Source organism: Microcebus murinus, chromosome 5, assembly GCF_040939455.1.
Source record: "Microcebus murinus isolate Inina chromosome 5, M.murinus_Inina_mat1.0, whole genome shotgun sequence".
NCBI lineage: Eukaryota > Metazoa > Chordata > Mammalia > Primates > Cheirogaleidae > Microcebus > Microcebus murinus.
The window spans coordinates 25,947,218-25,962,830 of NC_134108.1; the positions used below are offsets into that span (position 1 = coordinate 25,947,218).

Sequence of the window (15,613 nt, forward strand, 5' to 3'; positions counted from 1 at the left end):
GCTTTCATACGTACCTCAGTGTAAGGCAGTATTTTATCTTATTTTGTAATAGTTTCCTCCACTAGAGAATGTGTTTTCATTTTTTTTTTGTTTGGTTTTGTTTTAAACCAAATTGCCTTCTTAATTTAGGAAATTCTTGATGGCATGGCCCCTACATATTAGACATTATACATCATACATTGAAGGTAAAAGCAAACCATATAGTGACAATAGAACATAAAGGTGTCTAAAATAAATCTCTAACAACGTATCTTTTAATAGATAGACTTATACTTTATTTTGACAAATTTAAGATAGAAAAATATCATAATGTGACTATAGCAGTTGCTCTTTTTGTAACATGGTTTGGTAACATGGTTTGGGATATGCAGTGCGACTGGAAAGGGTTGCTTAACAGGATGGCCCCTTTTCTGGCTGGGCTTTAGTTAATCCTGAATTATATTTCAGCCATAGCATTTGCTTGAAAGAATATTGGACACAGTAAAACTGGTTTTAAGAAAGGTCATGGCATTCAATAATAAATATTACAAAGCAACGAACCAAAACAACTTTTAGAATATTTTTATAATTACTAAAAGCAAACTTTAGACTTCATAAAGCTAAGAACTCATATTCTCAAAATAGCTTTAACATTTTCTACCAATATATAATAGAATAATAGAGCACTTATTTTAAAAAACAAGAAAAATTAGAGTAAACATTTCAGATGACTATAAACAGTAAACATCAATTCAGTATATTTATATATGTCATTTCAACAATGTACTCTTTGCCGACTGTCGATAAAAACTGTAGTTCTAACTATCATCAAAAATGTGCCCCTGAATCTTTGAACTTAGTAAGTGCTGTCATCATTTCTACATTCCATCTTTGAAGGGGGTGGTTTAGGGACTCTTGGTACATGCAGATATTTGGTTGTGGTTATAATGACAAAAAAATAAATGTGTCAGGAGTCTGACTCAGAAACCACTGCCTGACTTTATTAAGCACCTTCACATTCTTTTGTCTATTATGATGCCGCAGGCATTCACGCTTAATAATTCACACAGGTGCTAATTCTGTTGCTCTGTCAGTACCTTTCAGCTTCTTTCTTGGCTTCCCTTTCCCACTCCTCAAATAATAAAACTGAAGGCCCCTCATTAAAAACATGTTATTTCTAACATACAAAATAAGTGTATGTACATATGTACATACATGCATTTCCTTTTCAAGGACTGGGTAACTCTTCGTTTTCTATCAAATAATCCTTCTTCATATACTTGGTTCCCCTAACCAACCTCCACACTTCCAGATAAGCATCTTTTAATGACCTCTTGCTCCCTTCCTCAGAGCTCCTAGCCACCAGCGGGGCTCCTCCAGGACTGCCCCTCGCCTCTTGCCCACTCTGCTGAGCAGGGCCACCTGCTGCCTCGCCACCTCCTGACAGGCCATTTCCTCCCTCCTGGGGCAGCTCTTCCATAACGAACGGCATCTGGTCTCCACTTGGCAGCGCCTCCTCTCCCCCGGGCTGCGACTCCAGGTCCTCGTAGTTGCTTTGCTTTCTGGTCTCCATGAATTTGGCCACGCAGTAAATGATGGAGCCCAGGGTGTTCACCACGACGCCAGCAATGAACAGAGAGGTGGGCTCCACGTCGCTGAAGGCCACCATGCCCACCGTGATGGTGGCGATGCTCTTCACCACGCCCACGAAGCTGGTGGTCACGGCCGAGTTGATGTAGGTGCAGTGCAGCGTGGTGAAGTTCATGGCGCAGCCGATCAGGACGCAGGCCACGAAGATGCAGACCATGGCCGGGTCCTTCCAGCCTGGGAAGGCCCAGGCGTGGATGGAGTCGGTGCTGGCGAAGGAGAAGACTACCAGGAGCGGGGTGGCGGAGACGGCGATGACGTACTGCGCGGTGAGCGGCCCGTGCTCGGTGTCTGCGCTCGCCTTCTGGATGAGCACCAGGTAGGCGGCGTGCACCAGCACCGCCAGCACGCCAGTTACGTACCCGATGGGGTCGCCAGTCAGGTCGCCGGCTCCTGCAGCGCACCACCAGGACAGCCGAGCCAGGGCAGGAGGGAAAAGAGAGAAGACAGCAGGTTGGCGCTGGGGGGTGTCGGGTTGGAAAGTAGACGGGGTTCGCGCCCAGCTCTGCCTGCAGAACTCCTGAGTGACCAACGGAGCCTCGCCATGCCTAGGCTGGCTACTAGTGTAAAATGCGACAGCCAAGCTCAGTCAATGCCCCGGGCCATGCATAAGGAGAGGCGCCTTTCTGCCATGCCCCCGCGTCACCCCGCTTCCTCGGTCTACGACAAAGGTTCCAGAAAGCGCAGATGCCTTCCCCGCATTGGCACCGAGGTCACTCAGGCGCGTGGTGCCTCTACCCAGTCCGGGTACGGTGGAGCAACAGAAGAGAGAGGGAGCCCCAGCTGGTGGCCTCTCACCCGGAGCGGGCCAGGCGTGGCCGCGAGAGAAGGTTTCCCGCTGCCCCAGGCTCTCGTCTCGCTCAGTCTGCCCAGCCCGGCCCGTAGCTGGGTCCCGGTCCAGCCCCTCTGCCTCGCGCCCACAGCCCCCCACGCGGCGCCCGACACCCCAGAGTAGCCCTGGGAGCCCGAGCTTCGCCTCCCATCCCCCACAATCATTCCAGCCCCTGGTGACCCAAGGAAGTTCACGGCCCCCCTCCTTCCGGCTCGGCCCAGGGTTGGAGGACTCCAGCTGCCAGGCTCAGGCGGCCCTCCCACCTCTGCCGGAGGAAGGGGTGCAAGGGGAAGACCGGGTCGGGGAAGACCGGGGTCGGGGGTGGCGGGCAGAGCGATAGGAGGTGAAGCAGGGGCGGGGGTCAGGAGCCAGGACACTGGGCTAGCGGTGTCTCAGGGAGGAGACTGGAGCAATGGGGAAGTCCCTTTCGCGAGCGGAGCGACCACTTTCAAAGCTCTCCGCCTCTCTCTGCCTCAGTCTCCCCATCTGGAAGTAAGGGCGTTGCATTGAGTGATCCTCGCGGTCTCTGCCCGGCGGGGTGGGCCGGGCTGGGCTGGGGGTCTGCGCGGGGCCCGCTCACCTGCAAGGGCGGCGCCGCAGGTGGTGATGAGCACGGCCGCGAGCACCCCCGGCGAGGGCGCGCCGTTCTTGAGCACCAGGACGCCGATGAGCATGGTGACCAGGGGCAGGCAGCGCTTGAAGACCACGTACATGGGCAGGCTGAGGCCGCGCAGGGACCAGAGCGTGAGGCTGGACTGCAGCGTGGAGAGCACTGCGACCCCCGCGAAGGAGCGCGCCAGGCTCAGGCCGAAGGGGGGCACCGCGATGAGCCCGAGGCGCCGCAGCAGCTCCAGGCTCAGCGCCGCGGTGGAGCTGGTCAGGCACTGCACCAGGGTCAGGAAGGAGAACTGGTAGCGGCTGATGAGGAACTTGAGCAGGATGTTGAGGGAGCCCGAGAAGACCCCGTGCGCGATGGCCACCGAGATGCCCAGCACGCGGCCCCGGCACAGCTGCCGCATCGCGCCGGCCCCGCTGCACCCGGCGGCGGCGGAGCTCCGCGCCCTGCGGGAGGCGAGCGCCGGGAGCGCTGCGGGGGCGGCGGGGGCGCCGGCCCAGCGCCGCGGCGAAGGGCTGGGGACGCCCGCTGGGCTGCAGGGGGCAGCTCCGGCCAGGCGTCCTCGCGCTTCGGCGACTCCGCGTCCGACTGCCCCGCAGCTCCAGGGAGACAGTGACGAGGGCGGGGGACTCCGAAAAGTGGCAAGGGTGGGGGGGCCGGTCTGAGAGGAGTGGCGGGAATCCTAGCGACAGCGATTTGTAAGTAGGTGACGAGCCGTGACGGGTCGTGTCCCGCGCGGTTCCGCCGTCAGGGAAGACGCTCTGCGGAGGGAAGCCGGGCGGCTGGGCGCGCCGGGGCGGGACGTGCCCGCACCCCTCGGCGGCGGCGCCCACCCGGGCGGGCTCTCGGGGCGCGGCCCCGTCTCCCCCACAGGGCCGCTGCCCTCGCTTGCCCCTTGCTCCCGGCCGAGGGGCCTGGGTGGGGGGATCCGGGCACGACCAGAGATTTTACAACCACCAGCGCTCCAGGATCGAGCACCCTTTATTGGTCGCAACAAGTGACGGCGCCCCCAACGCCCTTCCCCCCGCCGCAGCGGTTTTTCCACCCACGGCGCCTCCCCGCGCAGCTGCGGGACTCCGTCCGGCTGCCGCCCGGGCAGCGAAAGCCGTCGGTGCTGGCGGCGGCGGGGCCCCTGATGCCCGGGATCCGGGCGCGACGCCCGGCTCAAAGGACCTCATGGCCCCGGGAGCTGCGGCCGTGGCGCCGGGCGGTGCGCACGGCTGTCCGCGCGCCTTCCAGGGAGGGTCGGGGCGACGCGCGCGGCTCCGGGGGCGCTTCAGGGGGCGCGGCGGCCTCGCGGGGCGGCAGAGGCTGGGGCGAGGGCCACACCTTCGAAGTGAAGCACAGATACAAAGCAAAACAGCAGAGACGAAGTCACTGGTGCGAGTAGCCACTACCAGTTCCGGAGGAGAGCAGGGGCGACGCTGCCCCAGGGGCGGGAGGGGAGGGGAAGGGGCGAGGGGGAGGGGGCGAGGGGGAGGGGAAGGAGGAGGGGAGGGGAAGGGGCGAGGGGGAGGGGGCGAGGGGGAGGGGAAGAGAAGGGGGCGAGGGGGAGGGCGGGGAGAGGGAGGGCGCGGCGGGGGCGGGAACCCGGGGCCCTTCATCCCGCGGGCAGACTCCGGGTAGCTCTCTCCAGATCCCAGGAAACTGGTCAGCCTGTGGGGCCGTCGCGGGCTGCCTGGGGCGGGGGGCAGGACGACCGGGGGCGGGGGCACCACCGCCCTGGGCCAGGGTGTGCCTCCGCCCCGCAGGACTTGTGAACTGTGTGCTTCCCATGTGGCTAAGAGAAAAAGGAAATTCTTATTTTTTTCGGGCACGAGACTTCGGTGAGTCTTTGATCAGAATTCAATTCCCTGGAAAGTAGCACCCGGACCCGTAGTTAAATCAGCAGCAGCAGCCGCAGAGGGATTCGCTCACCCGAGGTGTCTTCGCTCACTTGGAATGTGTGGCCTCGGCCGGGGCTGGGTTGGGAGGACAGAGTTGGAGACTGCTGCGCTCCGCCACCCTTTTCGTTCCCCGCCGGCCCGCCGTTCCCTTCTCCTAGCCCCGGGCTTCGCAACCTCCTCACCACGCTGCACCCCATTGCCTTAATACACGGGATCCACGACTCTCGCGATTCTTCTGTTTTTTGCCTCTGCCACCTCTGCGCTGAACTCGACACTTCAGCTCGGGTGGTGACACTGTGATTATTGTCACCGCGGCAGGGATGGGCGGTGTCACCGCAGCCCTTCATCCCCGCCAGCTTTCCGTGGTGTGAGTGCCCACTTGGGCGGGAGAGCGCGGGCTCAGCCAGTGCGCCAGCTCTGTGTGAGCGCCTAGTAGGGCCACCTCCCTGTCCCCGACACGGGGGCACTCAAGAAAATGTTGGTGAATGGCCCACAGCGCCAGCTTTCCAGGAATAACACTGGAAAGCGTTCCGCAGAAAACACGTGCTTCCGGTTCCCTGGGGAGCTTCTGGGTTTTTGTTGCTAAAAGTTGTGGTTACACGCTATGGGCTGTTTAAGGGACTGTTTTTCAAGAGTTGATGTTATTCCTTCAGGAAATAATGCAGTCTGAAGCAGCAGTTCACATGGTGTGTATGTGTGTGGTGTAAGTGTATACCCCAAATATATTCAGATTAAAAACTTTGAAAATTAACTTTTTAAAGACATCAGCAAATTGCAGATTTCTGCTTCTGGGGACCATTCCAATTAAAAGATGGCCGCTTTAAGCCATCCTAAGCGAATATTATAAAGAAGTGGCTGCACAGACCTACTTTTGGAATGATTCATTTCTGCCTTGCAATTATAATTGCTTCCATTTGTGATATTAACTTTAGGTAAAAGATTTGGGGCTGATTCAGCTATCTTACCCATCTCATTTAGGAAAGACAATTTAGCTTAATATTTGAAACCTACAGTGGCATGAAACAGAGCATATTCTCTCCACTTTATTGCATATAATGTTTTTTTCCATTACGGCTTTTCTTTTTTTAAAGATATCTTAACCCCATCTCCCACAAAACCAGTTACTAGATAAGCTCCTCCAGAAAACTGGGAAAAAATAAGAGTACTATGTTTAGCAAGGTTAAATTGAACAAGAATGTAGATCAGAACATCAAATAGCTATGGACCTATTGGTATCAAGGTACCAAGGTACTCTAGCTCATTATCTTTGGAGCTACTCAATAAATATGAATGGCATTAACTGAGTGCTTTAGTTCCTTCATTCAACAAACATATAGAGCGACTATTTTGTGCTAGGTAGTCTGTTAGCCAGAGAGGACAGAAAGGACTCAAAGACTCACCTTAGTTCTTAGGGATTCACAGGTGGGAGTGAGGGAACACAATGAAGCTAATGCCAATGCAACAGTGGGGTCTTGTGGCAGGAAACAGGGCATTTGCCCAGGAGAGCAAGTTAATCAGCTTGAGAGGGATGGCCGAGAAAGCTTCCTGGAGAAGGAAATATGGTCTTTTTGAAATTTTTATTTACTTTGTTATTTTTTATTGTAAAAGTAACACATGATCATTGTAGTATATTAAAGGAAAATAACTTTTATATGTAAGTGAATAAGCTATCTTCAGTGTTCACCATCCCCCACCCCACCACACAGAGCTTGCTGTTTGGTGTAGAGCCTTTCGGTCTTTTTCATATATGTATTTATACACACATCCCCCTTTTTAAAACATAAAATTAGGATATCATACACATTTGTCTATAATGTGCTACTTTAAAAAGCATATTGTGATAATCAGCCTTCAAGATAGTCCCCAGCAATCTGGTTCCTGGAACAAAGTGAGTACGCAGGCTTGTGGGAAACCCAGGTGGGGAAGGCAGGAGGTACAGATATGGGAGTATTCAGTATATACATAAAAGTGAAAAACTGGACTAGCACATCCAAGGAGAGGCCTATTAAGTTCAAAATTAACGAGAGTTCATTTTTGGAAGAGGCAAATTATTGCTAAGATACACAGTTAAGAAGTGCCAGCCAAAGGCAGAAGGGACAGCTGGCTCTCAGCCTGGATCTCCCTGAGCATAATGGATCTTGGTAGGGGTAACCCCAGACTCAAGTTAGCTTCTTAACTCTTTAGACTTGGAAACTCAATTTTGTCAGTTCTCTCAGGAATGATCAGGATCTAGTAACCAGAGATCCACATCTTGACTATTTCTTAGCAGGCCAATTTCTGTTATTCCTAAGAGGCTATGTGGCAGGACCATGGGTTTGGATTCAATTATTCCAGACTTCAAATTCCAGTTTCATTATTTTCTGGCTATCATAACTACTGAGAACTTTGGCTTCTTTGTCTGGAAAACAGGGGGGGCCACCTTGCAGAGATGTTATAAAGATTAAAAGGGATAATATATAAAAAGCATCTCACATAGTGCCCCCATCCCAGATCAGTGATAGTGAGTTCCCTCTTCCTACTCTTGGAGTCTTGCTCTGTCACCTGAGTGCCATGACTTTGGCCTAAGCTCACTGCAACATCAAACTCCTGGGCTCAAGCAATTCTCCTGTCTCAGCCTCCCAAGTAGCTGGGATTACAGGTGCATACCACCACACCTGGCTGATTTTTGTATTTTTAGTAGGGATGGGTCTCACTCTTACACTGGCTGGTCTCAAACTTCTGAGCTCAAGGGATCCTCCTTCCTTGGCCTTCCAGAGTGCTACGGTTACAACAGTGAGCCACCATGCCCAGCCTCTTTCATCTAACTCTTTAGTGCTGTTCAGTCACTGCAGGTACAGGAGCCTGGGGAGGCAAGCTGGACGAAATCAAAGAGAAAGCTTGGTAGCCAGGAGACAAATACTGATTTCCTAATCTAGAAGGAATTACTGGTTGTCCTCCAAAGTCCAGAAGCTGCTTAGCTTGTGAGATACCACGAATTAAAAAATCTTGCACATTCTCTTTTAGGAGAGCTCTGCTCATTAGTTTTCCAATTGTAGCTCCAAGGACAGATTATTCTGTTAATAAAATCTCCTTCATTCTAAAGGGAACAATAATTTCATTGTAAGAATGATCTGGTTTGGGTATTTCTAAAGGTCTATCATAACTTCTGCTGACAGAGAGAACACCTACTGTGGACCTGCTTTTATTGAACTGCACCTTGGTGTGATGTATTGGATCATATGGAAAACAGTAACGAGAAAAAGTTCTATGAAACTAATCATTGTGACAGTTCAAAAGATGTAGCTGAATACTTTGTTCATTACAATACACTTATGTTGAGCAGTGTCCTCTTGAAAACAATATTGCTGATCTAAGAACCAAAAAGAGTTGTACTTTCCCTGAGAGTCATTCATTTAACAAATATCTATTGAGCACCTTCTGTGTGCCAGGTATGGTGCTAGGGCCAAGCCTGGCACTAGAAGAGAGTCTATGCCCTCCAGATCATACGCACTCAGTTGTGTAACTCACCAGATTTCCCATTTAGGAGGCTAGAAACCTTAGTAGCAAATCTTCAACCCACTTTGTAGCAACTTTATAGGACTGAGGTATGTGCTTTCCAGCCCCACTCCTGGCTCCACTTTATGTCTTTTGTTCTACCTTTTAATTTATGCTGTTTTATATGTTAAGCTATCTTAAATTTTTCTGGACCAAGTAACAAAGACATATATAAGGAAGACAATACACCTATATTTTAGTTTATTTTTACTGTGATTATTACAAATATATTTCATTCTTTAAATATTCTCAAACACTTAAGAATTTATCATTTTTGCCATTTATAACATGTTTTAATGTTATATAAAATATAAATTTTATGCAAAGTAGTTTATTAATTTTTCTTTTTTAACCTAATTTTTTTTGTGACAGGGTCTCCCTCTATTGCACAAGCTGGAGTGCAGTGGTGCCATCATAGCTCACTACAGCCCTGAACTCCAAGGCTCAAGCAATCATTCTGCCTCAGCCTCCCAAGTACCTAGGACTACAGATGGGAACCACTACACCTGGCTAATTTTTCTATTTTTTGTAGAAAGGGGATCTGACTGTGGTGCTCAGGCTGCTCTCAACTGATCCTCCTGCCACATGAACTACCACACTCAGTGAACCTATTTTTTTTTTTTTTTTTTTTTTTCAGTTCATCAGCACCTAGAGATTTTTCAAGGAGACTTAGGGAGGTAGCTAAGAGAGTTTATAGCATTATTAAGGCTAGTTTCAAGGGTAAGAGCTAGAAGCTGTAGTAGGACCTAAGACTTTTTGCTTAAAAAAAGAAGTTTTAAAATTTTTTGATAGTAGAGATGTAGGAAGAGAGAATATAGAGTCATGGGTACAATATCTAAGATTTGAATAAATGTAACAAAAGTGAGCTCTTAACTTATAGCATTCCATGTTCTTAAAGCATGGCACCAGTTATTGAAAGAATCCCATTCAGTCTATGTGTCAAGCACATGATAGATGCTCACTAATAACCACTAAATAAATGAATAAATTAAATCTACATTGAAGATATATCTGATACCTGTTACTGAACCATAGATATATTGACATTATATATAGTATTTATATATATAATGTTGTAGAAAAAGCAGTCTTGTTGGGAATGTCATAAATGATAAATGGTCAAGAGATGGAGTTTATTTTGATCTTTATCAACAGCAGTGTTATATTTTACATCAAAATGAAATAAATTAAAAATGAAATATATCACTATCAATATAATCTACAGATTTCTCATATTTTAATATATTTTACAATAGATACTACATTTTAATAGATATTATGAGATATACCATAACATTAATTATTCCTTAGGATTTTAAGAAATATGGCTTATGTACCAGGCTTAAAGAGTGAGCCAAAGTCTTTATCAGCTGCCTCAAAACTGATTCTTGGGTAAATTTCAAAAATTTGAAATCTGAATAGGATATAAATGTCTAATGTTTATGTTTTCAACAGTTTATTTATTTGCTGTTATGTAATTCTTTAGCCAACATCCTCTGTTTCTGATGAGAACGGTGTATTTCATGCAGGAACAGTAAGACAAGCAGGATCATATATCTTTATCGTTTCATCCCAAGAACAGTCAGCCACCTATAAAACAAAAATGAAGAAGAAACATATTTAGATGAACAAAAATTCAAAATTGGCAGTAAAATCCTAATCATATAGAGTACAGTTGGTCATTCACTAGTAAACATATTTTTAAATAGGAAAAACACAGGGATAAAGTTTTGATAAAGAGTCTATTTTCTCTTTTTAAGATATACTTCAGGTATCGTTTCCAATTGATTGAGGATGCCTACAAGGTGATTTTCCACAATAAAAAGAAGAAAAGGAAAAATGTAGGCAATAATATGAAGGATGAAGTAGCAAGAGAGATATTTTGACTAAAGGTATTTGTACTCTATTTCCCAAACTTTCATGGTTACAAAGGATGAAATTTATACAAGGGAACCCCCAGTTTTGATTAATTTCTTGGCTGTCAATAACTGTGCAAGTAAATGTTGTCCTCTGGCCATGCAACTGATGACTACCCCTCAACAGATGATTCCAAACCTTACATTTTTTTGTTCTGTGGATAGTGACCAATTTTGCACCTATTAGTAAATTCATTTCAACATGCAGTGATTGCCTGCATGTGTGTGTTCTTTGGTTCCTTTGAACTAGCTGTAAAATCTTATATGAGTTATATAAATGAGTTAAATAAAATCTTCAATACATGTTCATATGATGTGAGACTAATGATTACTATTTTGAAAATTATCCTTTAACATGGCCACACACAGGATATGAGTTTAGTGCCCTCAATGGGGTAAACATTATTTCTATGAAACATAACCCTTGCTTTCTTACAGAACACATACAGTGAGTAATGGAAAAACTATTTCATTAAAAGAACAAACATTACGAAATGGTGAAAAGGAGGTAGATAATTATACTAAAAAAAGAGGCTGAAGGTCAAAGTGGGAGGATGACTTGAGCCCAGGAATTCAATACCTGCCTGAGCAACATAGTGAGACCCCATCTCTACAAAAAATAAAAAATTAGCCAGGTGTGGTAGCACACGCCTGTAGTCCCAGCTACTTTGGAGGCTGATGAGAAAGGATCGCTTGAATCCAGGAGTCTGAGGTTGCAGGTAAGCTCTGGTGATGCCACTGCACCCTAGCCCAGGAAACAGAGACTTCATCTCAAACAAACAAACAAAAAAGGCTGAGAATATTTGCTAAAATTGGGCATGAAATTAAAGGCAAACAATATGATACACAGATATCATGATCAATTTACCAGTTCATCAGGGGATGTAAAAGTTCACTATAAGAGAAATATACAATATGCCTCCATTACAAAAAGCATTCAATGCCAAAAGAATAGTTTTACAGAAGATACAATGTCTTTCTTCATATGGCTATTAAAAAAAAAAAATCTCAACCCTCCAATAGGCCAAAAGCGCGCTATTAACTGCAATTTCCTGGAGGCACTTCTAGAAGGCAGTGGTTCTCAAGCTTTAGTGTGCATTAGAATCACCTGGATGGTCCCCAGCCTCATAGCCTTAATTTTCAAACTGTGGTCCTAGGATCAGCATCATTGGTATCACTTAAGGATGATACACAGCCTGGGGTCTTTAAACCAAGGTCTACAGATGGGTTTCAGGAAGTCCATAAATGCAACATTGTGTGTGTGTGTGTGTGTGTGTGTGTGTGTGTGTATTGAGTGGGAAGAGGAGAGAGAATCCATAATTTTTGTCAGATTCTCAACTCCTGACCCCCAAAACACTAATCCAGAGCATTCTCTAGTTGTGCATTATAATTACCTAGGGAACTTTCTAATGTGCAGCTAGAATAGAGAACGTTCGGAGCATAATGCATATCAATTTTCTTAACTGGGTTTTTGTCATGTGAACTAAGATGGAGTTCTTTGGGATTACTTTATGAGCAGAAATGTTTTGTTGTTGACTAAAAACAATTCAAAATTGGGCAGGGTTAAAATACTCTTCTTAAAGAAGAATTCTCTTTCCTGAGGAGAAAGAAGAGATTAACATGCCACTAATATAATGGAAAACACCTTGTTGCCACATTTTCACATTCTTATTTCAAATCTAAGTTTCAAATCTAGTAGGTTAATATGTGGCAGGAAGAGAGAGAACTGGGAGGATGACTAAGAAAGAGGAAACATGACCAACTATCTTTAAACAAAAACCTGAGTCTTCCCTGAAGTGTTCCTAAACCAAAGTGTATGTAGCTTCCTGGTCCTATTCTACATAAGTCAGTATCCAGAATTTCTATTTATAAAGATATAGGAAAATTTTATTAATCATTTAAGCTATGGCTAATAATATTTTTATTTATTTGAGATTTGCACCCTGTTGAGTTCTAAATGGGCTCAGGTAGTTTACAGATTAATCCATAGGTCCAAATAAAGATTTTCAAAAACCCCCAAAAACAGAATCTGTTCTAAAGGGAACAAATGGAGCAAAAGCTTTCAGGCATCAGAGCTGAGCACACCACAATACTGGCACAATAACTTAGGTTCTGTGCTTTATGACAGCTAAAGAGAAAACGAAAGCATGCTGGGTTATATAGTTTCTGTTTTCTAACAAAATTCACATATGAATGTAAACTAAACCTTAACAGATTTTTTTTATAGTCGGAGACTATATCTCGATCAAATCTGTAAATCTGTATTTCTTGAATTTGTATACAGTAAATCTTTGATAGATATTTGCTGAATAAATGAATCCCTGCATGAGCTGTGGTTTTCTGCAAGATTTTGCTGAGTAGAGAGAGGCTCACATGATCAAGAGCACCTAATCAGGCATGAGGTCAGAGACTTGGGTAAAAGCAACAAGTTTTATGGGATTTGGGGGATATATTGAATATCTGATTATCATGAATATTATTTAGAGAAGATTCACAAGGAGCTTTCCTTTATGTCTTAAGAACTGTTAGCCAAATATTCCTCAGTATTACAAAGCTAATGATAATTCATATATATGTATATTCATCCATTGATTCAACCAAGATTTAATAAGAACCTCCTCTGTGTCAAAAGTATGCAGGCTATGACAATAAACACAATAGTCCTGGTCTCTGTCCCCACAGACCTTGAGTCCAGTGGAAAGAGGGACATAAAGAGACATCCATAATGCAGAGTAATACAAACAATGATGGAGGAATCAGGCATCCCGGAAAAGCAGGCGAGGGGCCACTATAACCAAATTTGAGGAAAGTGGATGCTTTCTGGAAGAAGTATTATCTCAGATGAGGATTAAACCAGGAGTCTGCCAGAGAACATTTGTTGTTGTTTGTAGGGCAGGGGCATGATGGAGAACAGAAAAATGCTCTAGGCAGTGGGATACATAAGAATAAATGAAGAACTAAAAGTTCTAGTTTTAAGGCAACTAAATTGTATTACAAACTCCTCTAATGAAACTCTTAATCTTTTGAGAGGAGGCTTTTTTCTGAGTCCCGTCTAGGGTTTCTTGATGGCTGGCTGCCAAGGCATATCTCGCGTGACCCTCTCCTCCCTCACAGCATGAGTGTGCATGTGGGCATGAAGGGTAGGGGCCTCCAGGCTCTGCTGCTTCTGCCCAAGGATAAACAAGTGGAAAATTTATTCCTTAACTTGCAGGCCCTCACCGTGGTACATTTCATCCCTATGCCCTTCTGAATTTCCTTTCCCCTGAGAACAAAATGCAAATCTTTTCATCAAAACTCAGAATTAAAATTATCAACATTACAGAAAAAAATGGTTTGTCAAAATGTTATATTTCTTTACTTAATGAAAAATTGGAAGAGTGAATTGATCTTCTTCATTATTATTTTTTAAACCTGTTATCTTTTAGCATAGTAAAAAATAACTAAACGAATAGGGTAAGATTCCATATAAGTTCTATTTTTAATCATTTCACTTTCACTTTAATACAAGAAAATGGATATTTCTAAGTTAATCAGAAATATGAATTACTTGCTACTAACCTAATATGTCAATTTCTTTAAAACATAATCCTTCTTGAAAACTGAATACAAATTTATTTTCTATCAATATAGCAAATTAATTTTTAAATTCTAAATAGATGGAATGCCAGAAATCAATTATATTAAACTACTATTTCAGAATTTCCTATGTGTAAAATACTAGACTAGATGCTACACAGACCCCGAGAAAGTAAAGAAATATGCATTCAGTAAGGAGTTTATAATGAAAATTTATCATTGGTTGATTAAATAAGATACATTATATCTCTTTAATATCTGTCCTATAAATGCAGACTTTAGAGAAAGAAATATTATAATGAAAATATAATACGTTAAATACACGTGAAATATAGAAAATGAATTTATATTCCTTAATTTTATCAATCCCTCTACTTTACTAAAATGTTTACCACACATGCTACTGATAAGGTAACTTATCTCAAATGATTTAATATGGTTATTAATAATAACCAAGAATTCCAACTGAACCATTAAGAGATTTACATTATTGGCAAGTTTTCCATTTTCTATTTATCATTATACTCTTTTCTCTCAATTCTGTGGACAATTGCTTTTGCCCTTGGGAAACGTGTTCAATCTACTGTAATTATCTGTATGACATATGGCCTCTTTAGCAAAAATGAACAAGAGAAACAGGCAGAAAGATGCAAAGAGAATGAGAAACATCACTAACAGTCAACTCTAACTTCCAAAAAAGCAGCCTATCCATTATGTTAGCAATATATGAAATTTGGGCTAAAGAAAGAAACATGTTTTACTTACTAAACTAGCTTAAATTAGGAAGTGACTACAAGAGAGAATCTGGTTTATTGTGTTAATCATTATGGAGTTAATGGAAAAGTAAAGAAAGAGCTGAGACCAATACACTAAAAAAAATTATTTTCATTCATTCATTCATGCAATATTTATTTCACACATATATATATCTGGTAGTTTCTATTAATCCACTATGTATCTCCTGGCACATAAAATATTTACTAAAGCAAAGACGGAAAAAGGAGGAGGAGGAGAAAAGGAAGAGAAGTTATCCTGGACTTTGAAAGGTGGAAATACTTTGTATAGGCAGAGGTGGAAGAAAGCAAGAGAAGCAGTGGCAAAACCATGGAGAAATAATAAAATGTAACTGGCCTGCAAGAGAGGATTATATAAGATGGTGAAAACTAAAATTGAAAAGGAATGAGATTATACTGAATCTTGAAAGCAAAATTTAAAGTTCAGACTCCAGCCTGAAGGGAATGGGCTTCCTCTTGAAGGCTTCTGAGCAAAGATAACATGATACAAATGAAAAAATAACTTGTGTTGATTTGCAAATTAAAATTGGTATGTAATGAGTATGGCCGGAGGTTAATGGTCAGAGTGGTTTAAAAGTATCACAGGAGTGAATGACTGTGAATTCCAAAATGAGAAAGACCCGTTAGGGGGCAAATATGGTAGTATCTATGTGAGATGACAAAAGTCTAAAAAAGTGGGAGCAATAAGAAGAAAAATGTATTCTGATATGTCTGTTCATTTATTCCAGTCTTTTAAAAAAGATCCCTTAGTAAAATTATGTAATTTTCTTCATCTAGTGTCCTGCACATTTTTTATTTTTATTCCTCTATGTATCACACACACACGCTCACAC

General features: G+C 44.3%; 2 protein-coding genes across 3 annotated transcripts in view; both read right to left on the minus strand.

Annotated features, from left to right (window-relative positions):
- Positions 1-300: 300 nt before the first annotated feature.
- Positions 301-3,477, minus strand: SLC35D3 (solute carrier family 35 member D3). The gene is made up of 2 exons (XM_012739430.2): positions 3,039-3,477; positions 301-2,019 (listed from the first exon to the last, which is right to left on the minus strand). Exons 1-2 carry the CDS (start codon positions 3,475-3,477, stop codon positions 1,208-1,210), a joined length of 1,251 nt encoding a protein of 416 aa, XP_012594884.2. The 3' UTR covers positions 301-1,207.
- Positions 3,478-9,933: 6,456 nt separating this feature from the next.
- Positions 9,934-15,613, minus strand: part of PEX7 (peroxisomal biogenesis factor 7) — a 68,132-nt gene continuing 62,452 nt past the window's right edge. For both annotated transcript variants that reach the window (XR_012919270.1, XM_012739432.3), the window contains exon 10: positions 9,934-10,084. Coding sequence is in view for 1 of the 2 variants with exons in the window: in XM_012739432.3 (XP_012594886.1) it covers positions 10,016-10,084 (69 nt within the window). In the remaining variant the exon portion in view is untranslated. The remainder of the gene's footprint in view (positions 10,085-15,613) is intronic.

Coding starts and splice junctions, on each gene's coding strand:
- SLC35D3 (XM_012739430.2), bottom strand. CDS start 3,477: ATGCGGCAGCTGTGCCGGGGCCGCGTGCTGGGCATCTCGGTGGCCATC. Junction 2,020..3,038: donor CTGCGGCGCCGCCCTTGCAG/GTGAGCGGGCCC, acceptor GGTGCGCTGCAG/GAGCCGGCGACCTGACTGGC.